The sequence below is a fragment of the Nicotiana attenuata genome, chromosome 3 (genome assembly GCF_001879085.1).
Source record: "Nicotiana attenuata strain UT chromosome 3, NIATTr2, whole genome shotgun sequence".
Lineage (NCBI taxonomy): Eukaryota > Viridiplantae > Streptophyta > Magnoliopsida > Solanales > Solanaceae > Nicotiana > Nicotiana attenuata.
In genome coordinates, this window is record NC_031991.1 from 54,943,296 (window position 1) to 54,968,716 (window position 25,421).

Below are 25,421 nucleotides of genomic sequence, written 5' to 3' on the forward strand. Positions count from 1 at the left end.
GGTAATGCAAACCAACCCAAGAGTTAATCGCTCTAGGTGCCCTAACGCACCATAACCCGTTAGGCGGCGACTCTTCAAATACCCAATTCCCAAAAGGAAATGAGTCATTACACCCCGTGAATGTCGAAACCCGGACCTTTCCCCATCAAAAAGGGAGGGAAAAAGGGGGCACGACAGACCGTGAGCAATAAATTCAGGTTCATCGCCCTCAGGGTAATTCCTGATCCGGAAGTGGGAATCAGGGTCCAGTACCCTATCTTTGGTGTTCTCTTTGTTGCTTTTTGGGACCCAGACAGCTACCATTTTCTTCTTCACCTCAGAATTCAGGGAGCCCGAGGATTTTCTCTTTTTCTTCTTTTTTCTCTTCCTTTGCGGCAGCTCTGGGCTGTCCAAAAATGGAGGGTTCAGCGAGCGAGGATGGGGCCTCGTCCTCATCCAACGGCCTAAGCTCGATGGTCTTGGGTAACATGTGAGAAGGAAAAAGACTTAGCAAACATACAAGTCAAGTATGTGAGTGTAATTATTCGGGAGGAAGTCTTACCATGGGACCGGGCCTCCCACTTGCCCTTCGAGAGCTTGCATCATTCGCGCTCGAAGTAAGACATTTGCTTACAAATCCCCTCGATCCACTCCTTGAAACAGGGGACTGCATTAGGAACCTGGGATCGCTGCACAACGGTAAACACGGGCAATTAGAAAAAGAATAAAGGAAAGTGCCAAGTACTCAAGAAGGAAAAGACTTACGGGATGAGTTCCACTTTTTAAGGAGCGGTAGAAATTCGGGGGGAATGAGGTCTTCGGTTTTCACCCGATCGAACCTCCCCTGCCAACCTCGATCTCGGTCATCATCGATGCTCAAGAATGGAGCTTTACTTGCTTGACGAATGAGCTAGATCAACCCCCCTCGGAAGTTTCGGGGACTGTAGAGACGAAGCAAATGGTCGAGGGTAAACTGAGGTGCTTTGGTGTTTTTACGAAGTGGCGGGGGAGGATTATGATCCTGCAAAAGGACGGGTGAATTTGCCCAAGGCAGACCTCATACCTTTTGCAGAAACGCAAGATAATAGGGTCCACCATGGCGAGCGCGAAGGGGTAAGTGTAAACACTTAGGTATCCCTCCACGTGAGTGGTGATGTCTTCGTTGGGCCTGGGAACGACAACCTCCTTGCTCACCCAGTTGCAGTCCACCCAAACTGTGGGGAATGTGTCCTCGGTAAGGAGCATATGTACCTCCATAATCCCTCACCTCGATCCCTTCTCGACTTTGAAGTCGTTTTTGATAGAGCAGCCCCCGGGAACGAAACTCTTCAAGGGAGGTTGCAGGACTACCTCGGGAAAGGCCACCTCGGCATCTGTGGCTGGGTTGGAAGTTGAAGAGGCGGTTTGCTGAGGCCTGGATTTAGAAGTTTTTGCCATCGGAATCTAGAAAATATGAAGGTTTGAAGATGAGGATGAAGATTTGAAGATGGGGATGAAGGTATGAAGGTCTAGTTTGAAGATTTAATGAAGAAGTATGAAGATTTGAAGATGAAGATATGAAAACCTAAGAAGCAATATATGAAGATTTGAAGGGGATAGAGTTAAGTGGAGAATTCGAGGGTAAATCAAAGAGCTCTGGAATCGAGAAGTGAAAAAATGAAAAAAAGGGATCGGAGTTTTTATAGAGAAAGATAATCAATGCGTGACATTTTATATTCGAGGATAGTCAACAGCGGCTGACACGTGTCCGAAGTCAGAACGACTCGACTGATGGGAAGTTTCGCAGACCCGTCAACTCGATTGTAACTTACAAAGGAAGGATCGGGGTTAATTTATCGCTTCCCATTGCTTCGATAAATCTACTCCGGAAAACGAGGGGACTATCAATGTACGGGTAAAATCGGGGGCAAAGTTTTTCTCGATTCCCCGATGAGAGAATGAAGGGGAAGCACGTATCGACGTGATTATAATCGAGGCCAGAAACCCCTCGTATCGAGACCCGGGAGGAATGAACGATGTATCTAAGATCTGACATGATAAAGCAACGTATCCGGATCGAGTATAACTTCTGGACCTCAGAAGACGCGGTGAACGGTTATGCATAACGGATAGGGGCCCGTAATATTCGCCCTCAACCGGATATTACAGTGCGAACCCTGTTCAGTATCAATTATGGATCAACAATTACCGGAAAGAGAAGACTTTTACGTTTTTAGACTTGTAGTAGGATTGAAATTCTCCTACTATATAAAGAGAAAGTTTTTCTTTAGTCCGACACATTATAACATGCAATTCAAAGCAATGAAAGTTTACTTTTGTCTTCTAGCTATTGTTCAAGGCATTACTCACTTGTTCTTTTATTCACTCGCGGCCAAGCTTGTACCGAGGGTCCAATCGAGGACGAGTTCCATTGTCCAAATCTGAGAACAGTCTTGATCATTACATTGCGGTTGGTTTGATCATTTATTTCGTCCTTAATTCATCTATCTTTTATTCTTAATTGTTCGCATTAAATTAAACCACGTGCCCCTTATACCGCGTACAAATTTAGTTTTTACTCATTTTTTGTGGCAAACAGAACTACTGGGTACACAACTTTCTTGTTTAAAGAGCCCTTATCCAGATCTTCTTGAAACCATAGCAAGCATATACATGGAGTACCAACTTGAGGCAACATCCATAGCTCTAGATGTCTCCACATTAGAAGTTCAGACGCCAATTTTCCGCGTGTTTGCTGGAAGTTGAAGAGGCCAATGTAGTGATAGTAATTATAACTTTTGTACTTGTTCTCTAGACATATCATACATTAAATAAATACAGAACATAGGGATGAAACCATAAGGTACAGGGAATATATGTGTCCATTTAAAGTTACAACCTAATAAGGCATGGCAAATTAGTGACCAAAATTCGTAACATTGCGCTTCAATTTCTGTTATATTCCTTTTTTTTTTCCATTACTAAGCAATGCTATTCATTTTTATTCCTCTCGAAACAAATGTGGTTACAAATCAACGCTATTTTCACTTACAAATTGATGTTAATTTATGAAATTGAGAATGAATTAAAAAAATTCAGTTGAATTTGTGATTTGAAGATATTCAAGTAAAAGATTTCAATTACTCTACACCTTTTCATATCAATTACTCAACCTCACGTTAGGATTCCCGTATTAGGATTTAACTGAGACGAGCCAAAATTAATTTGGGACACCCAATTCTATTCTAAATAGAAAAAGAAAAAAGAAAAACACGCTCTTTGCCAAATTTTCCACACTGTTTCCTTTAAAGCTGATGACATAACCCTAGATTTCCAATAATAGCAGCAATCGTCATCGAACTTTCTAGAAACTCAACGACACCCTAGAACCCTCCACAGTCGCCACTACCACACAACCCCACCCCCTCCCCCCCTCTTTAAGAAATCCCGCAACCCGCAATCTTCTTCCTCTATTCACTACACTCTTCCCTTATTCTTCCAGAAACTTCCCATAAAATCAACTATGGCCGACGAAGCTAAGGCCAAGGGTAACGCCGCCTTCTCCGCCGGCAATTTCACCGACGCTATTACCCACTTCACTGAAGCCATCAATCTTTCACCAACTAATCACGTTCTTTACTCCAACCGATCTGCTGCTTACGCATCCATCGGAAAATATTCTGACGCTTTATCCGATGCTCAGAAAACAGTTGACCTAAAATCCGACTGGGCTAAAGGCTACTCTCGTCTTGGCGCCGCACATTTAGGTCTTCACCATTACGACGAAGCCGTTTCTGCTTACAAGAAGGGCCTTGAAATTGATCCAAATAACGAGGCCTTAAAATCTGGTCTTTCTGATGCTCAGGCAGCTCAGGCTCGATCTCGTGGCCCGGCTAGTTCTGCAAACCCTTTCGGTGATGCGTTTTCTGGACCCGAGATGTGGGCGAAGTTGACTGCCGACTCAAGTACACGGGCTTACTTGAACCAGCCCGATTTTGTTAACATGATGAAAGATATTCAGAAGAACCCGACTAATCTAAACCTTTATTTGAAAGATCAGAGAGTAATGCAAGCGCTTGGGGTTTTATTAGGTGTGAAATTGTCGACGAGGATGCCGGAGGAGGAGGATGCTGAGATGCCGTCCTCTTCGCCGGAGAGGAAGAGGCCTGCGGGGGAGGAGAAGAAGCGGCCCGAGCCCGAACCTGAGCCCGAGTCAATGGAAGTGGGTGAGGAGGAGAAGGAGATTAAAGAGAGGAAAGCAAAGGCACAGAAGGAGAAGGAGGCGGGTAATGCGGCTTACAAGAAGAAGGATTTCGAGACTGCAATTCAGCATTATAGCAAGGCTATTGAGCTTGATGATGAGGATATTTCATTCATTACTAACCGTGCTGCTGTCTACTTGGAGATGGGAAAGGTATTATCCACATTATCTAATGCTGTTTTGAGTTATATGTAGTGTAGTGATAGTAGTAAAGTTATAAAGATATTAAATTTTATGGTTCAGTGTCAAAGATATAATTTTTAAGATGTTGCAATGCTAGAGTTAGCCTAGTGAGTGCAATTGAATGAAGATTATGGGAGACAAGGGTCAAAAAAGATATTAAATTTAGCTTAGCGACACGATTGAACTGAAGAATATGGGAGATAAAGTTTGAATTCCGCCATCTTAGTAAGTCTTGGTGGTTAGAGGTACCCGACAATATTGGTAGGAGGGTGCAGGTATGGTAGGATAGTCCATGTGCATGTTGACAGCTATTAAAAAAGGAATTACTTTTAAGAATTTCAATTGTAAATTTTACTATAGAAATTGAATAGAAACATTTTGGAATGTCCAGATATGGAGTGTCATATAAATTGGAACCAAGGAATGGAGTATCTTTGTTGCTACTTGTATCTTCTTTTACCTGCTGCAGTAGAATTGCCCATTTGAGTCGTCCTTGCCTAATTATAGGAGGGCATAATACCTAATGAAAAGTTTTCATTATGCTATCCAATCTATTAGATGAGCAGGTGGATTATGTCTTTCCGAAACCTATGAAAAGTTGCGAGGTGGTGATTTTGATAATGATATTTCACACATACAGGTACTATGGATTCCATAGTTTGTATTAGGCATAGAGTGGTGTGGTGCTCTTTTTCTTGAAGATCTGCTTGCTAAAGAACCTGAAAATTCTATGCGATGTCCTGATATAGAGCACTTGTTTAGGTGTCCTGCGGGTGCTGGGTTAAAATTCATGTGAGAAATTAACGTTTTTAGAAGAAACCTAAACATTACTGAAAATGCAAGTAAAACAAGCATACTGGAAACTGTAATGCACAGTTATTTTGTAAGTTCCGTTTATTCTAGCCTTTCATGGTTGATGCGGCATAGAGTTGTTTGCTGATGGTAGTGCGGAATTATGTAACATTTTGTTTTAGAAGTACTTGGATACGATAACGATTTCTCCCGCGTTTAACAAACTTTCTCTCTTTAATAGCTGTCACTTCCATCCCCTGTTGTGTTAATGGAGTCTGCATTTAATAGACTTCAGTCAAGAGGTCTCTGTCTGCTCTTCTTCTAGGTGTTTGCAGTGGTATTTATCCTTGCAATGATGCCTTTTTTCTGGTGGATGATGCATTAAGTACCCCCAGTTTATCAGGCATTGCTGAAGCAGGAATTCTGTGAAAGGATTCCTAAAAAGAATAGGAGTTACTAGTGATGCTTGTTGGATTTTGCTGGTTTGTTTTTCACATTCTGATGGTCTGATATCTGATTTGCGAGAAAGAGCCCATCATATATGTAGTGAGTCACAACTGAACAGCCTAACTATTGACTCTAGGGGAAATCGCGAGTCAATCCACATCCTTTGTTAGTTGATCTCCAACTAGGACCAGCAAGATTCTTGAGTTCATGGGTAAAGGTTTGCGAGTTCATCCACTTTGTTTTCTAATTAATCACCAACTTGAACCAGCCAAACTGTTGAGATTAAGGGAGACATTACGAGTGAGTCCCCTTCGTTTGCCAATTAGCCAGCGTCTAGGGCCAGTACTAGCATATAAAGCTGAGGGGTGAATAAGGAGATGATTGGAGATTCCAAGCAATCATTTGGTTTTGAATCTTTGCTAGCTTGCTGCACCTTTGTATCCTTGTCTTTTCTGGGAACTGCATGAGATGCTGAATCGTTAGAGAAATAGACATGGTGCTGAGTTTTGGGTTTCTATCCCCCTTGCCTCCCAGTTTGTTTCTCCTTTTTCTCCCTTTTTAAAAGAAGATCCCATAATTCCTTGCCTTGATTTCAGTATGAGGACTGCATCAAAGATTGTGACCAAGCTGTTGAAAGGGGGAGAGAGCTAAGGTCAGACTTTAAAATGATTGCAAGGGCTCTGACTCGAAAGGGAACTGCCTTGGCAAAGATGGCAAAAAGTTCTAAGGATTTTGAAGTTGCAATTGAGGTTTTCCAGAAAGCCCTGACTGAACATCGCAACCCAGATACTCTGAAGAAACTCAATGATGCTGAGAAGGCGAGAAAGGAATTAGAGCAGCAAGAGTATTTCAATCCGCAAATAGCAGACGAAGAGCGTGAGAAAGGTATTTTCTTCCTAATGCTGTCTGAGTTGTTTTACTCTTATGGGGCTAACTTTCTTCACTATGTTGCAGGAAACCAGTTCTTCAAAGAGATGAAGTATCCCGAGGCGATTAAGCATTACACTGAATCCATAAAGAGGAATCCCAAAGACCCGAGGGTATTCATCTCTTCTGTCACCTGTTTAGACTCGAGGACTTTTCCCAGTCCTTATTAAGGGCTGAATCCGCCTTTTTGTTTTGTTTTGTTTTGTTAGGCATATAGCAACCGGGCTGCTTGCTACACGAAGTTAGCTGCATTGCCTGAGGGGCTCAAGGATGCTGAGAAGTGCATTGAGCTTGATCCAACATTTGTAAAGGGCTACACCAGGAAAGGTGCTGTTCAGTTTTTCATGAAAGAGTATGAAAAAGCTATGGAAACTTACCAGGAAGGATTGAAGCATGATCCTCAGAATCAGGAACTGCTAGATGGTGTGAAGAGGTAATTAGAAATTTCTTTTTATATTCTTGTATCTCATCAGTTGCTTTCTTCCGAGGTTTCGTGATCATGATTCCTAATATTGGTTTCCATTGGGGTGTGATCTGTATTTGACTTTACTGATTCTTCTTCTTCCTCCTCTGAAATTTGCTGTATCTTGTTTATTCAAGACAACATGACCTTCGATGTAGAAGTGAGGTGGTTTTGTCAGTTTTATGGTTTTCACTTGTAACTTAAACTACTGTCTTTTTGCAGATGTGTGGAGCAAATAAACAGAGGAAGCCGTGGAGATCTAACTCCAGAGGAGCTCAAAGAGAGACAGGTATAGTTTCTTTGCACTGTACTCTTATCTTGCTCTGTGCAGAAGTAACGGGGGTAATGGTAACACTCATACATCTAATTCTTTGAGCAGGCCAAGGGAATGCAGGATCCAGAAATTCAGAACATCCTTACAGACCCAGTAATGAGACAGGTAATAGTTGGTCGTCAAGAGTACTATTTTTGACTTGCCATACCAATGACATTATGTAACTTCTACATTTGTAACTAACTGCATTTGGGTGTGAATGTTTGTATTTTGGAGCAGGTGCTAACTGACTTCCAAGAGAACCCAAAAGCTGCGCAGGATCATATGAAGAACCCTCTTGTGATGAACAAGATCCAAAAGTTGATTAATGCAGGAATTGTCCAAGTTAAATAAGTAGAGCAACATTTACAACTCACAAGGGAAATAGGGCATGGCTATCCATTATTTATTGTCGTTTGTGTATTCAAGGGAATCGTTCATAGGACTCCTTTTACTCCTCTGAGGGTGTAAGGTCGCACAATGTCTTGGTTTCCTGGTTTTCTTCTGTCGCAACTTTAAATTTTGCATCCTGTTGGCTCTTTTATGTTCTGATTGTTATTAAATTCAAGTGACGCTGCTAACTCCTCCAAACTGGAGAGATAACTCTATTTGTCAGAGTGGTGTGTGCTTTTACGATGGTTTAGAAAAACATGTAGGAGAAATATTTTATGAATCGAACATTGAGAAAATTGAATATATTTAAGAATCAAACATTGTTAGAGAAAAATTTGGCTGTAAAAAATAAAATATTTTGTAGTAACTGTTAGTATTTGCTGAAGCGAAGAATTATTCTTTGTGGTGTCAGCTAACACTGATAAGAAATACAATTGTTGGGTTGCAAGTCGCTCTCTGGACAATATTATGTGGCAGACTGTAAATAGTATTTCTGCAGATTGTGAAAATTGTAAATGCCTTTGGGTTGTTTTCGGGGTAACTCCAGATCTGATTTTGGGGCTACCATTGGAATCATACTTGTTTTGTATATAAAATTTTTAAATTTACTCACTTTAGAATATATTTTAGACTACGCATATGGAGTTCCAAAATTTGGTGTCTTAAGTTGTTATAGTGCAAACTTTAGACAAATTTGGGTTGACATATTATTCAAAAATTATATAAAGCTAGCTGCGGGCCCTACACAGTGGAAACTTCAGAAAAATTGAGTTTGAATGTAAGTGTAAACTTCAGATAATCGGGTTTAAAGTTCTTCGGCGAACTTTGGACAAATTAGTCTGAAGTGATGTAACAGATACGAACAAAATACGTAACTAATTTTTTTTTTCAAATACACGATGGCTTCTCTTTTTTTTTTTCGGGTTGGCGTACACTTAACTGTCACAGCATTAGTCTTTTTTCTCCAATCCGATGTTGTGCTGCTAAATTTTCCCATATCTGTATAATTAATATTAAAAGGGAGATATCCTCAAATCACAATATCAAGTAAGTGCTCTTGCAAGAAAGAAAGACAGAAAAAAATAAATGTTTCCAAAAGCTTAAAGGAACACATTCGAGAATCCTCTAGGGAATTTTTTTTTAATTAAACAAAGAATTACAGAATACTATGTTGACAGATGCAATAGCAGAGGCAGATCTATGATTTTTACTTTGATGAATTTAATCTTAGCTGAACGCTTTACTTACTGTATGGTTATAGTGGTGCCTATGCAACTATATATAACGAGACCTGAACCAAATGTAAATCAGCAAAAAGAAAAAATAAATTGGTAATAAATCAGCAAAAAAATTTCATGCATAAGCCTACTTATTAGTTTTACAACATTAGACTACTCTGCTTATTTTGGACCTCTATATTATAAAGAGATTGCAACTTAAAAACAAACGTAAATTAAACAACTCAACCATGCATTAAATTGTTACAGGCAAAAATCTGTTCATATAGTAAGTTGAATCCCACAATTAGGACACACTCAATTGAAGTTTCTTTGGATGAGATATACCTTAAATGCATGTACACTGTTGTCATTCCTTCTTTTTCCCCCTCAGAGACTAAGCTTATAGAATTCAACCAGATCAGAAAAATCGTTTATAAGCTCAAACCTATAACCAATATCAACTATTCTCCATCAGTCTTTCATGCTGGTACAAAAAGAATATCGTGCACACGCCTTAACATCTTCGTCGAGTAAATACCTATTTTTAAGTTCTTGGATCCAAAATCTCGAAGCTGACTGATTAAGCAGCTGCTGTTTCCTCCTTTTTGGCAAGCTGGTTTTGAATGTGTTGGGGAACAACATCAAAGTTGGCTAATTGCATGACATATGACGCACGGCCTTTTGTCATTCCTCGCAACGTACTAACATAATTGAACATTTCTGCTAATGGAACTAAAGCATCAACAACCTGCACCAATTAAATTAGATCTGTCAGAAGAACTTCATGTATATTTTTTCCCAGCGAAACAACAATTTATCACATGCATACTTTTCACAATTGTAAAAACATGTTACAGTCCCTCCAAGAGGTCCGTTTTAAAGTAGATAAAGCTACATGTTTTGTAAGTCTTCATTAGGGAAATCAAACGACAATGTCCTATCGGATAACAACAACAACAACAACAACAACAACAAACCCAGTATAATCCCACGAGTCGGGTTTGGGGAGGGTAGTGAGTACCAGACCTTACCCCTACCTGGAGAGGTAGAGAGGCTGTTTCTGAAAGGCTCAAGAAAAGGTGGAAAAGAAGAATAGGGGAGAAGAAAAGGAGGAAAGAGGGGGGAGAAAGGCGATAAGCAAAGATTATCGTCTTATCGGATATGGAGTATAAAATGTTAATTGACAGACATATTAGATTATTCGTCTTAGCGAAAAAATTATTACTCCATCCCAATTCACATGACTTTCTATTTTGGTACGCTCCGAATTCTTTTACACCATTCCATTTTCTATAGAATTCTGAGAACTGCCCTTTTCAAAATTTGATTTTTTTCCCTTTATCAAACTAACTTCTCACCCACTATTTTATATTCTCTTCCACCATCAGTATTATAATATATAAATCAAATTAACATCTCAAATTCTATTTCCAGTCAAAAAACCCTCATAAAAAATGGGATAGAGAGAGTAACATAATGGCTGAAGAGTGAGATTGATAGAAATAAGTTAAATAATCAAATCAATTTGAGTTCTTGAATATTTTGAAAATTGTACAGAATAATATTATAAAATAGATTGATGTCGAATATTTAGGGATGTCTCAAATTCAGAATGGACATAATACTTCATATACTATGATATGCTCCATTACTGTGTGAAAACTATGCATCTCCAATTCTCATTCAAAATAAAGTGCAGTTGGAAGGTGTAAAACATAGATATAACAAGCAGATAGATGAAAGGAGTCCACTACTCATACCTTAAGACCGCCAGGTTTATCTCCAAAGCTGTTGATCTGACCTCTCCTTGAGTTAAGGTCACCAATCACATCTCCTAGATGTTCCTCTGGTGTAACTACTTCAACCTTCATTATCGGTTCTAGCAATTGTGGACCAGCTTTTCTCATCCCTTCCCTAAAAGCTCCCCTAGCAGCAAGCTGGAATGCCAAAACACTTGAATCCACATCATGGTAAGAGCCATCTACTAGCACTGCACGAACATCAACAACGGGAAAGCCAGCCAGCACCCCATTACTCATGCATTCTTCTAATCCCTTCATAACACCTGGAATATATTCTTTTGGCACCGCACCTCCCTTGATTTCACTCTTGAATTCATATCCACCACCTGTTTCCATGGGTTCAAACCTTACCGTGATATCGGCAAACTGTCCTGACCCACCAGACTGTTTCTTGTGGACGTATTTCACTTCTGAGATCTTGGAAATACTCTCGCGGTAGTTTACTTGTGGAGCTCCAACATTGGCTTCCACCTGTCAATGAGCAAGCAACACCAAGTTACTAAATGTAAGAAATCAGATATTTTCAATTGTACAAGGCAAACTACTGAAAATAAGAACGGCAGGCAAAGATTGCCAAGTGATCAAAATAGGCATCATATTTAGCAGAAATTTTTATGAGAAAATCAAAGACACGAGAGAGACATTTTTGCAAATATCAATAAAATTCTGCTTGGGAGTCTGTTAAGCATATCCAGACAATTTTCTCTTATCAGATATCAGTTTAAGCAGTAAATAAGAGTAATAGCAAAAGTAGCAACTGCAATGGAAATTCTTCTGATCATAATAGGAGAAAAAGTAGTTTTTTTTCCTTCTTTCTTTGTGGGGGGTTTTTGTTGGGTTTTGCAGGGTTTGATAGGGGTTTTCAGATACATACCTTAAATTCCCTTTTGAGTCGATCAACAATGATCTCAAGATGTAATTCTCCCATCCCCTCGATAACTGTCTGGTTAATCTCCTCATCCCGTGAAAAATGGAAAGATGGATCCTCTTGAGCCAGTTTAATTAAGCCTGTCGCCATCTTATCAATGTCCGCTTTGGTCTTGGGTTCAATTGCAACCTTTATAACAGGATCGGGAAAATCCATGCGTTCAAGGACAACAGGCTTGTCGGGATCAGCCAATGTCTCTCCTGTAATTGTATCTTTCAATCCAGCAAGAGCGACGATATCACCAGTTAACGCTGTCTTTATATCCTCTCTGCTGTTAGCATGCATTTCAAGAAGTCTGCCAATTCTCTCCTTCCTGCCTTTGTTTGCATTCACTACATACGATCCTGCACTAAGCTTTCCTGAATATACCCTGACGAATGTGAGAGACCCCACAAAAGGATCATTCATGATCTTAAATGCCAAACCAGCAAACGGTTCATCATCACTTGCGGCCCTCTCAATGGTCACTTCTGGATTATCAGGGTCAGTTCCTTGCATTGCTGGCAAGTCAACTGGAGAAGGCAAATAATCCACAACTGCATCGAGAAGCGGCTGAACCCCCTTGTTCTTGAAAGCTGAGCCACACAAGACTGGGACAAAACTGCCACCGATAGTTCCCTTCCTGATCAACTTTTTAATGGTTTCCTCGTCAGGTTCAACTCCTTCCAAGTAGTTCTCCATAGCATCATCGTCCAAATCAACTATAGTCTCAATCATCAGTGCCCTATATTCCTCAGCCAGCTCTTGAAGATCAGCGGGAATATCCTCATAGGAAAACTTTGCTCCTAATTCTTCTCCGGACCAAACAATAGCTTTCATCTTCACAAGATCAACTAATCCTTTGAAGTTATCCTCTGCGCCGATTGGAATCTGAATTACAAGTGGTTTAGCACCCAAGTTTGATACTATCATGTCTCTTGTTCGGAAGAAATTTGCTCCAAGACGATCCATCTTATTAACGAAACATATCCTTGGGACTCCATACTTATCAGCTTGTCTCCAAACAGTTTCCGATTGAGGTTCCACACCAGCAACACTGTCAAACAAGCATATGGCACCATCTAAAACCCTAAGGGCACGCTCTACTTCAAGAGTGAAGTCCACATGACCAGGAGTATCAATTATGTTGATACGATGCTTGTTCCAGAACGTGGTAGTAGCAGCAGAAGTAATTGTAATCCCCCTCTCTTGCTCTTGCTCCATCCAGTCCATAGTGGCTGTCCCCTCATGCACTTCACCAATTTTATAGTTTCTGCCAGTATAGTAAAGGACACGTTCAGTTGTAGTTGTCTTCCCTGCATCTATATGAGCCATAATTCCTATATTGCGGTAGTCCTTCAAAGGCACTGTTCTCTTCCCCTCTGCAGAAAAATAAAAAAAGGAGCAGCACATGAGTTTCTGTTCCAGGATTGAGTTACCAATACACTCTCCAGACAAAAGAGAACCCCGTATAACATCTATCTCCTAAGACTTAGTGTTTGATTAGACTGTGATTGGTAAACCATAAATCTAAAATAAGTGTCTTAGATATTTTCAATCATCAACCTTTTTTTGGAAAAAGAACATATCAAGAAGTTGACATCAAAATAAATTCTTAATTCTCAATACAACTTTTCTTGGAATGCACTAAACCGATGATATCACTATTCACCATGAGTTTGAACTTTAAGTAAGAAACTCCACAATGTGGAACTCAAAATAGACACCTTCAAAAATTAAGTACTATATTTTACAGTTATCTGGACTAAAGGTTCAACCTTTGTTTCCTTTTCCACGTTCCAAAATCAAATTGTTTCATTTTCCTTCTTTGTTCATCAATGCTCAAACCAAACGCCTTTTATTCTCCCCAAATATGACCTTTCTTTCCTCGAGCCCATTCGCTCCAATTTATTATGTTCTCAATCCTAATCAAGTTTCAAATTATACAAATCAGTAACTAAGGTCTAAGGCAGTCACATAAAATAAAACCATCTCATTTCTCAAATTCAATCAATCAACTAATTCTCAATTTCAAACTGAAAGGAGTCAGCTATATAATTATTCTGTATCCATTCATTCATAATTAGACATTTTATTCTTTTTAATAATGGTGGTGTCTGGGCCAACTCTCGCGCACCTCAACTATTATACTAGGAACCCCCCAAAAAAGAGTTATATTTACAAGTTATCCATCTAAAATTACACAAAAAGATCAACACAGTTGAACCTCTACAAAAAGAATAGAAATTTCCATTTGAAACCCCCAAAACAATTGAAGTAAATAACATTGAAAGAGTGGAAAAAATGAAAAAAGGATGAGAATTGATACCTTCAGCGGCGGCCATAGCAAAGACTGAAAAGCTATTCTTTTTAGGCTTTTGATATAATCTTGAGCTTCTAGAAGCAGAAACAGAGCACAGTTTGAAGCTTCCAAGGAATTCAGAAGCAAGGGACTGTACTTTAACACATCGATTCCTCCGAGAAGAAGAGCTGACCCGGTTGGAAATGGGCACGGGTCTTTGAGACCCATTAAAGTTGCAGAGTGAAGAAGCAGCAGATGACATTCTTGTCACTGATTCTGCTGCCATTTTTCTTCCTCCTACTCTGTTTTCTGGTTGTGTTTGTGTTTATATTTCTACTACTACTGGTTTATATTGGTTTGGATAGGACTCGAACGAGTGGGGTGGGGATAATGAAAAGAGTTTTGAGGTGTGAGTATTTTTGGTGATTTGGTTATTTTTAGACCTTTGGTTTTTAGGTCTATTTGGATTTTGGACTATGCCTAGGAAAAAGAGTGTATTTTATAGTCTTGTTAGACATTTAAGGAAGATATTCTTGGCGACGTAATTGGTAAAGTTGCTACTATGTCACCGGTTACAGATTCAAGCCGTGAAAATAATACCTTGCAGAAATACAGAATAAAACTGCATACAAGGTAAGACTGCATACCTTTATGATCTGATCCTTCTCCAGATCCTGCACATAGCGAGAGTTTAATGCATCGAATTGCCCTTTTAAACATTGAACTACATCCGCTATACAACTTTTCCTTTTTTGTTTTTTGATAAAATACCTCTTCTTTTAGTGTCTATCCATATGCCACCGTTTTAATTTGGAGGATTAAATTGCTTATTCTTTTAGGTGTTGTGACGTTTGCATTAGGATTAGTAAGAAAATTAAGTTGGATGGACCTTTTTAACACTATTTATATATTAATAATCTTGTGGCGAAACGTTAAAAATATAGCTTCGCTTCATAATTTTAAAGTACGTTGGGCGGAATTTTCCTCGATCGCTAGAATATTGAAGCATTAGAAATTTTAATTTCAGCCACAATTAATAAATTGGGATATTATCACTTTTAGCCCGCGCCAGGAATTATTTACAAACGGTAGCCGAAAAAGTGTATAACATTTGTATATTTTTTGTATATATACAAAAAATATATAAATTTTATACACTTTTCGGTTATTATTTTTACAGCGGTTATATAGTGTCAATTTTTCAAATAATTCTGGTGATCCATTAGTGTTTATGGTAAAATCCTAGCGATCACCATAACAATTGCGTGCTTTAATATTCTGCACAACGTGCTTTAAAATTCTAGCACTTAAGAAAAATACTGCCCGACATACTTTAAAACTCAAGCATGAGACTCTTTTTTAGAACTTGTGTTACCAGGGTAAAAAAATTACTAATAGTGACACAGAAGTATCATATTTGTGTCATTCAACCAAGAATTAGTCGCTAGTTCAATGTTTAAAATAAAATTATCCCACTCAATTTACACAGTCCAAAATTTTAGAGAGAATAGCACAGTCTAGCCAGTTTTTGGATTGGTCATTTAGAAAGAGCCAGCGTTTACCAAATCAATGAAAAATAGTCACTATTTTGCTGCAACAGAGACCGGTCCAGCATAATATACTGGAGTTCGGCGCACCTGTGTATGAACTTCCAGCATATTATGCTGGAACTCCAACACACAGAAAGTTCCAGCATAATATACTGGAGATTCGAGCACTTGTGTATGAACTTCCAGCATATTATACTGGACCATTATACTTTGCTGGAACTCCAGTATATTATGCTGGAGTTCCAGTGTACTTATGTTGTAACTCCATCATATTATGCTGGAGTTCCAGCATACTTATCCTACAACTCCAGTATAATATGTTCGAGTTCAAGTATACTTATGCTGGAACTCTGACACAATATACTAGCGTATTTTTCGGGTTTTGAGCAGTATTTTCGCTCAGATTTATCTTTACATGAAAAGTGGCTAAATTTCGATTACTTTTAAAACTGGGCTATTTTTGAATGACCACTTGTAAATCTGGCTATTTTTAAATTTCTCCCAAATTTTATGGGCTTTGTAGTACTACTTGTAGTGGGCTTTGTATCCAAAACATTGAGTCCCGAAAATTGTTGTTTGAATGCAATTAGGTCTTATATGAAATTAGCTTGAAATCCCATATGTGTGAACTTCAGCTTCATTCTAGTTACGCAAAATTGTGCTAATACTGCCTAAAAATATCTTCAGGTAATTAAGGTGTTTTTGTTATAAAACAATAAAAGAAGAAGAGTAATGCAGAGAAAAGTAAAGGGAGAGAATTCTTATTGAATTTTGGGATGAATTATAATGGAATAGAACCTCTCTATTTATAGGGAGAAAGTGACTTAGCCACCAAGTAATAAACCCTAGAATCTCTCTAAATATAGACATTCACCATAAATAAAATTCTATTTATAACACTCCCCCTTGAATGTCTATTCAACAGATAATGTGCCTCGTTAAAACCTTAACTAAAATAAAACCTAATGGGAAAAAATTCTAGAAAAGGAAAAAGAGTACACATATCTAACAATACGCCTTTTGGTTGCCTCGTTAAAAATCTTGCAAGGAAAACCCAGTGGGACAAAACCTTGTAAGGAAAAAAGAGTACAACGCGTATTAACTCCCCCTGATGAGAGCATCAATTCACATCCTTGAGCATTTGCATTCCAATCTTGTGCACCATCTTCAAAAGATTTTTGGTAGATATTTGATAAACAAATCAGCCATATTAACTTGAATGAATATATTGCACCTTGAAATCATCATTCTTGATAGAGATGGATTGTCTTCATATGATCTTGTTGGAATCGTCAGTTTAATATCTTCACATAGAGGTGAAAACTCTTGCTATCGTATATCATGCATATAGTTACAACAAGATACATTTGTGCACAAATTGCATTGAGGATGTAGTACTTCATGACCATGAATTCTATATGTTTTAAGCAATTTAAATCCTTCAGGGTTTGTTATATAAAGTTAAGTCATATAAGCCATATAATAGACTTTAGATGCATATCAAGTTTTCATGTCATGCTAGACATATAAGATACCGAAAACTGATTGCACATATCATTGACTTTATACTTTCAAGTGTTTGAACTACATGTCCAAAACTACATGTCTTCATATGAAACCAAATTCTACTTGAATTGTTTCTTCAGACTTAAGATCCTCATATATATTTAGCGCTATTATCGATGTCGTCGACAAACATTTTATATCGGTTCCAACCTCCTTATTTTTCATAAAGACATAACATAGAGACCTCTTCATTCATATTTTCAGGTACATGAATCTCTCTTGAGATTTTATGAAGTGTTATGTCATCTGATCTTCTAGATCACTTGCCTCCTTTATTATGATCATTTTGATCATTTTCTCATCTTCTTTATCAAGAAGTTTATTTGAAACCGATTTGTCTATATGCTTTAAGCGTACTATAGACTTTGTCCTTCTAGGACTTATTCTAATAGGAGCATTTGCAGTGAGATATAGTTATTTTCTTTGGGTTAGCAAATGCGTTTGGCATGCTTTGCAATATATTGCAAATGAATTATCTTTTTATGAACTTCAAGTTCATATTATCTTATTCGAGGATCGAGATGTATATAATAATTCATTCCATGTAACTTTTTCTCAATTGTTTATCATGTCTCCCCCTCATGTTAGAAAAACTAACTTGTTTCCTCAACTTTGAGAATCCACCTTTGTGCGTTTGGTGTTAATCAAAATATACACCGCACATCAATAATAATAAGATGAAATTATTTGGTTCCTGACCCTGAACCACTTGTGAGGGGAGAAAATAATATACTTTCGTATATAACGTATATCAAACTGATATATATAACTTTGTTCTCATAAGCAATAGTTTAGCTATTAAGTGGAGGCACTCAATAAATTATTTTGCTAAACCAATTGTGATGTAAACCAACTTATCAATAAGAACTATCTTGAATAAAAAATCTGAAAATTATACTCTATATTAAATTACTGAGCAAGTTACGTCGCAAACACCAGGTTGCGGGTCAATAATAATTGCACATGCATCCATCTCATAGATGCATCTTATGTGGTATACATGGCAGGTGAATGGGCCTATATTCACCTTTGATATTTCCAGCATTCATGGGATTCAATCTCAATTTTAGTTGGTATATTAATTAATGAGAACAAGTAACATAAGAGAATTTATAAAGAACTTTCTAGTTCTTTAATATTTACCCATGTGAATTCTCTATTATTTTTGCACATCATACTTAAATTGATATGGCTAAACCAATTATGCCAACTGAATAAATTATCAGTATTGATAAACTTCAGGTTTACACCATAACGTGTGCAATTATCAATAAACTCCAAGTTTATTATGATATGGGTTTTTATATCAATAAACTTCACTTTATTGTGGCATTCTTTTATTTGTGTAGTACAACTGGAGAATAACGTGGGTAGCTTTTCACATACATATTACCCCGCTACAAGTTGTAGTAATAGAAGATATTAAATCTTTCCTTTATTTATAGTCTCAATATAATCAACCGCTTTCGCGTATACTTTGGAAACTGAATAAGTTTCTTTGAGACTTACTACAACACAATACCTTATTGGTAATCAATTGTGTTTCTCCAAAATAGTAATAATTGTCCAGAGCTCTCAGTTAATTTGGTACTACCACATATTTATCAACATCCATATGGTGAATATCTCTTTTAAAGAGAAATTTATACCATTATGGTTATGGTCAAAATTATATGCAAGATTTGTTTCTTGCATTACCGTTGTCTTTTAACAATCACAATGCCAAAATATTTTGGCGTACAATAGGTACGTGACCAATGACCGTTCATGCCATAATAATGACATTATTTTCTTATATCATCTCAAATCTCCTTTTAGAGGTGAGTGCGGTATATTCACTACCACTAGCACGTTCATATTCTTTGAAGAATGAATATATATTCATAAATCAGATGTTGTCACATTCACATCATGAATGGACCATAAACATCTGTATGTGCTTTACGAAATCTTATGTCAAATCGATGACAAACATCAACTTCACAGAGTGAAGGCTTATTTTGAGAATCCTTATTATTCTCATTATCACAATGATGACGATTATAATTTCGTCTATTGCCACGTCCACATCCATTGATACCTTCACGGTAATAATTTTGTCTTCTTTCAGACTTATCACGTATTGCTATCACATTCTCTTAAAGAAATGAGAATGGAGCAAATTCAATGGGACGGGTTTTCACTTCTTGTGCTCACGATCTTACATCACTTTGATCATGGCAAGACATAGAAATTTTACCACTTCAGGTGGTTATAATTTCTTACAAACTCCATTAGAGTTATAATCAAACTTTGTTGTCTTTGCTTGTATATAAACTCAAATTATAGAATTTCAAGAATTTAAAAGAGAAAAATAAAGTAAAATACTTACCTTAAATCCAGAATTTAATCACGAAGGAAGTTCATGGAATAATTGACCATCATTATGCTCAATCCCAAAGCTTCTACTCAATTGGTTAGAGTCTCGTGCTGATAACGTGTTATAAAACAATAAAAGAAGAAGAAGAGTATTGCAGAGAAAAGTAGAGGGAGAGAATTCTTATTGAATTTTGGGATGAATTACAATGGAATAGAACCTCTCTATTTATAGGGAGAGAATGACTTAGCCACCAAGTAATAAACCCTAGAATCTCTCTAAATATAGACATTCACCATAAATAAAATTCTATTTATAACAGTTTTCCTTTATATACACATTTACTGCTTGTGCCAAGAGTAAATTAAAATAATACTATTACAGATATTTAACTCCCCACCATTTCTTAGTCTCTCCATTTCTTCAAGTTCCTACTTGGATTAGAGATACTTGTCATGATTAAAAATAAATGGATGAGATTTAATTAAATAAAATAAAGCCCTAACTATGGTTAAAGTATTTAATTCCTTCCTTTATCCATACCTAAATAATATCTTTTGTCTCTCTTAACGCTAGAACTTCCCATAATTTCTCCCTCTACGCGCCAAATACATCTGCTCTGAAGGAAACACCGAAAATCATGGTAGCAGAGAAAATCTTTCTGATTTTTACCATGAAAATACAGTTGAAGTTAAAAATCAACAGAGAAAAACACAACAAGTGGAAAAACAGAGAACAAGATACCAAGTCGTGGAACTTCATTTTTCTGGAAAGAACTGCTCTGATATTCTCGCCAGGTTCTTCTTTATACATTAATTCTATTCCTTAGAAGTTATATACTTTTTTGTGCATTTCTTGTTGTGGCAATTATCGAGTAAAAGAACGTATACCATGTGTTTGTGAAAATTACTAAGTCATGAATTTTTTGGTATGGGAAGAATGGACTGAACCTTTTGGTGTGGAATTTCAGAACTAAACTATTTTGTTCTTTGGTGTACTAGACTTTGACTTGAAAGCAAGTAAATTTAGAAGTTTATCATTTTAACTTACAAATAAACTAGATTTGAATATCTGATGAATCAAGCTTAATCGATCGTCAAACTAGTATATTGTTATGCACCATTCTCTTTCATTATTGCTTGCTGAATTGTATCAATCAAATAAAAAATTTGGGGGTTCTCAGGGACTATGCCTCATAATTACTCTATAAGTCAAGTGTCATGTAAAAACTACTACAAAGTAAGTGTTCACTTATAATATGTGTCTTACTTTCTCCTGTTTAATGGTAGATTTATGGAGATCCCATCTCAAAATGAACATATGGATGTTTCACAAGAGAGAGATATGATTGTCAGCATGGGCAATGCCTTTCGGCAGAGGCAAATAAAAATCGGAGAGATGGTAGGAAATGGCGCTAAAAACGGGTAGAACTTGAGCCAGTCAGCCATAAGAGCAACCTCCAAGCCATCCAAGGCGGGTCTGGAGGAATGGCCAAAGGCAAAGAAAGAAGAAACAGTGATGGCAGCATCGGGAGGAAGAAGATACGGGCTCCTAGACGGTGTTCTCTAAAGAACCCTCAACACAACTATCCTCACACTGATATGGCTTACGCTCCCCCACTATGCGGTCATGAACGCTCAAAACTTCGGCGAACGCAACCACAAGCTAACAAAATCCACTCCATTCAACGAAATAAACCTCCTCACCAGAACCAATATAATCCCCGACACAGCATAATTTCCGGCCCTCGGAAACCACCCAGACACGCAAATTTTACGCCGATTGGTGAACCTACTCCATCTGTTCCCGAAGCTCGTTCAGATGAATCTGTTGGCAGCCTACCCCAAAAACAGGCAGACCGAAATCCTCCAAAGCCTTATCAACGAGGGGTCCACTGTGCCTACCATTCAGGAGGCTGAAGGGCATATACTGAATAACTGCTGGACATTGAAGAAAGTTGTGGAAGATTTGATCGAACAAGGGAAAATAGTGTTGAGGGATGAAAGAACCCCGAATGTGACAATATCGTTGCCCACTCACAACAATGGGCCGGTGATCGGGATGATCGTGAAGATAGAGGAATTTATCCAGCATTAAAAGCTATAATTGCTATTCCCGACGCAGAAAAGAAGCCAAGGTACCCCAAAGCAAGAGAAGGGGAGAAAAGAATAAAGTGTTAAAACTGAGCCTGAGAAGAAAACCTGAAACAAAAGCAGAGACGGAAAATCCTCCTAAGATGGGATTCTTTTATGTTCGCGAGGACGCCAAGAAAAACCGTTAGTTGTTTAGTGCTCCCAAGGAAGACTTGAAGTAAAAAGGGAAACGCAAATATATGTGCCAAAAGGAGCTTATGTGGTACGGGGGACCCATTAAGCCGCCTCGCTGAAATGAGCCAGTGTTTATTGACGCGTACCATAAGAAGCCAATGACAGACCCTCTGCAGTGCCATGGAACTATCAGCAAACAGTGGTTACATACAATGGCACAGAAATTCGGGGGAACTTCCAGGGAAAACCTCTGTTGAGAAAATATTCAAATGTACATAGGTAACAGTGTCCGCTCGAAGCGCTTTACGGCCAAGAAGCCCAGTGAGTACTGCGGAAGCAGAAGGCCTTTTCCAGAAAATGAAGATGCCTGATTATGAAACAGTGGATGCAATTGAGGAAATTATCCTGAACAGGTGTCCCTGCAATCATTGGTGAACAAAATCCTCCGAACATCAGAAGATCTTAATGAAAACTCTGAAATGAGGCGATGTGGCAATTGAAACTTCGGTCGAACAGCCTCCGAAAGGAATGGCGAAAGGTTCTTTGGGCCGGTCAACAACTCTCTTTTAGTAAAAATGATTGCCTACCGGAAGGCGCAGCTCACAACAAAGCCTTGCTATTTGAACTGTCAAGTGTGAAGGTTATTATGTCAAGCGAGTTGTGGATTGAGGCTCGGGGGTTGATATCTGCCACTCTCCACATTGCAAAGGATGGAAATCAGGACATGAAGGATTCGTCCAAATACATGTTTGTGTGAGAACTTTTGGATGGTGTTAAGAGGGATACCATCGTGAAATTGATTTGATACTTGACCATAGGTCGGTGGATTTGAGTAACCTTCCAGGTTTGGACATGGTACACTTATAACTTTCTTTTGGGAAGGCCCTAGGTCCATGCCTGCAGGAGCTGTGCCCTCTAACCCTCCACCAAAATGGGTGAAATTCGAATTATGAAGATCAAGGAAATCATGGTCCACGGAGAAGATGGAGAGTCCTTTATCGTGACCCCATCTATCCATGCTTGGAGGGCGAGGGAAGGAAGTGAGCATATTGTTTATCAAGCCTTTGAAATTGTGGTGGCAGATCAGCACGACGGAGGGAAATCCTTGTCCTCAGCCTTTCCTGTCTAATTTGCTTTCAAATCCTGGTGGCCAAAGAATGATTAGACACGGTTTCAAACCAAGGAAAAGGGTTGGGAAAAGCTTTCCAAGGAATATCCGAGCCGGTAACTCTACCCACAGCAGAAAAGTTGTTTTCGGAATAGGCTTCCACCCTACCCCCAGATGATGAGAAATTGGGCCAAGGAAAGAAAGAACAGAAGGATGGGTTCTGCACATACCATTGCCACAATCTTTATGAATACTTTGTCCAAGCCATGTATGGCAAAGAAGAGGACGATGAGGTGTTCACAGCTGAGGAAATCGAAGATAGGTGTGGAGCTATGGAACAAATGCTTTAAATGAAAACCACATGGTTAGCCAAGGGAAGGACTAGCATCGCTGAGGTGCTCTACATTGGGAAACCAGATGCTAAACTCCAAAACAGGAAGGCTTAAACGCATTCCCGATCAAAGGCGGGAGTCCAGGTAGACTACCCTGTCACTTTTCTGCATCCGAGTTATTTCAGGGTGTAACTCAGATGTTCTTTTTAGTTTTTCTTGTCTTTAAATTCCTGAATGTAAACCCTGTTATCTTTTCCAATTCCAAGAAATGAAATCAATATTTCATCGTCCATTTTTTCTCTTTAATTCTTTCTAATTTGTTATGTTTCCCTTTCATCTTTTCTTTCCAAGTAAATAATCGCTTTAAATAACATGACATGCTTGTCTGGATTCTTCATGCCAGACTCAAACACGCTGTCTAATTGTGAAATAATGAATCAAGACCGAATATGATGAAGAAGAGGCTTTTAGGGAAATAAACCGAGAATTGGAACAATTTGAGAACAACCTAAGCCAAATCTGAATGGACAAACTGAACCGGTTAATTTTTTGGAACTGCGAAGAAATAAGGGAACCAAAAATTAAGCATTCACAGATACAGATGAGCAAACTCCGAGATGCAAATAATCCAACTCTGTTCGAATTTAAAATGTGTTTGCTTGGTCGTAATGACGACATGCCAGGACCTGAGTGTGGATCTATTGGTGCACAAATTGCCAATTTACCCCGATTGTCCTCAGTACAGCAAAGCAAAGGATGTTTAAAACTGATTTATCAAGTGATAAGATCAAAGAAGAAAAATCACAAAACAGCTGAGGCGGGTTGGTAATCCGAGTGGTCCGATATACTACAGGTGGCCAATGTGGTTCTAGTGCCAAAGAAGGACGGGAAACCCGGTGTGTGTGGATACCGAGATTTGAATAGGGCAAGTCCCAATCCCGTTGCCTAACATTCACATCCTTGTTGATAACTGCGCCAAACATGAAATACAGTCCTTTGTGGATTGTTATCGCTGGATATCACCAGGTGTTGATGGATGAAAGAAGATGCGAGATAAGACAGCTTTCAACTAACACCCTCAGGGTACCTACTGTTATCGGGTCATGCCATTTAGCTTTGAAGAATGCGGGGCAAAACCTAACTGAGAGCCATGACCACCATCTTCCACAATATGATGCATCAAGAAAATAGAGGTGTATGGGATGAATGTAATCATTTAAAGTCGAACTAGAATTTTGACCACGTCCGAGATTTGAGAAAGTCTTCGAACGGCTGCGCAGTATGAATCTGAAGGTTGAAATCCAGCTAAATGTGCTTCGGCGTCCCATCAGGCAAGCTCCTAGTTTCATAGTCAGCAGGAGAGGTAATTGGGTTAGATCCCACAAAGATAAAAGCCATTCGAGATTTACCTCCTCCTAAGAACTAAGAAGGACGTGATGAGCTTATTGGGCAGGTTAACTAATATCAGTCGGTTCATCGCTCAACTAACTACACCTGTGAGCCCATATTCAAACTGTTTAAAGAAAGATGCAGCAATCAATGGACATGCCGAATGTCAAGAGGCCTTCGACAAAATCAAGGAATTATTTGTCAAAATCCTCCAGTATTGGTCCACTGGAGCATGGGGCGACCTTCTCTTCTTGTATCTGACAGTGTTGGAAAATTCTTTGGTTGTGTTCTTGGGCAGCATGATATACTGGCAGGAAAAGAGCAAGGCAATTTTACTATCTGAGCAAGAAGTTCAACCCAGCTTACGAGGCAAGTACACTTTGTTGAGAAAATTACTGTGCTCTGCGTGGGTCGCTCAAAAAATTGAGACATTATCTTCAAAGCCCACACCAACCTATCTTTTATAACCAGGCTTGGATCCCTTTGAAGTACATATTCCAGAAACCGATGCCACTGGGAGACACTGAATTTTGACAATAGTCACATTACTCGCACGGTAATGAAGGCCCAGGCGTTGGCAGAATCATTTTGGGCTGAAAACCCGGTTGACGAAGAATACCAACCATTGAGCACATATTTCCAGATGAGGGTAAATTCAGTAAGGAAGCCATCTCTGAGGAACACTCGTGCTGGAAAATGTTTCTTTGACGGGCAGTAAATGCAAGAGGTGTAGGCATTGGGGCAATTCTTTGATAAATCACGCCAATGGTCAGCACTACCAGCTACAGCTAGGCCTTCCGATTCTTCTGCAACAAACAACGATGAGTATGAAGCTTGCATCATGGCAATGAATATGGCAATTGACCAGATGTTGAAGATTTATTT

General features: G+C 38.6%; 2 protein-coding genes across 4 annotated transcripts; one reads left to right on the forward strand and one right to left on the reverse strand.

Annotated features, from left to right (window-relative positions):
* Positions 3,283-7,961, forward strand: LOC109223790 (hsp70-Hsp90 organizing protein 2-like). Its single transcript, XM_019388218.1, has 7 exons — positions 3,283-4,372; positions 6,238-6,526; positions 6,596-6,681; positions 6,778-7,001; positions 7,254-7,320; positions 7,411-7,470; positions 7,585-7,961. Exons 1-7 carry the CDS (start codon positions 3,482-3,484, stop codon positions 7,696-7,698), a joined length of 1,731 nt encoding a protein of 576 aa, XP_019243763.1. The 5' UTR covers positions 3,283-3,481; the 3' UTR covers positions 7,699-7,961.
* Positions 8,588-14,375, reverse strand: LOC109223792 (elongation factor G-2, chloroplastic). Of its 3 annotated transcripts, none has more exons than XM_019388221.1 (5): positions 13,996-14,375; positions 11,634-13,048; positions 10,718-11,230; positions 9,496-9,705; positions 8,588-8,736 (listed from the first exon to the last, which is right to left on the reverse strand). In XM_019388221.1, the coding sequence occupies exons 1-4, from the start codon at positions 14,252-14,254 to the stop codon at positions 9,538-9,540; spliced, it is 2,355 nt and encodes a 784-aa protein (XP_019243766.1). In that variant the 5' UTR covers positions 14,255-14,375; the 3' UTR covers positions 8,588-8,736; positions 9,496-9,537. The 3 variants fall into 3 exon arrangements, with proteins under 3 accessions (XP_019243766.1, XP_019243765.1, XP_019243764.1); XM_019388220.1 differs by lacking the exon at positions 8,588-8,736 and adding an exon at positions 9,174-9,402; XM_019388219.1 differs by lacking the exon at positions 8,588-8,736 and having other exon boundaries at positions 9,174-9,705; positions 13,996-14,374.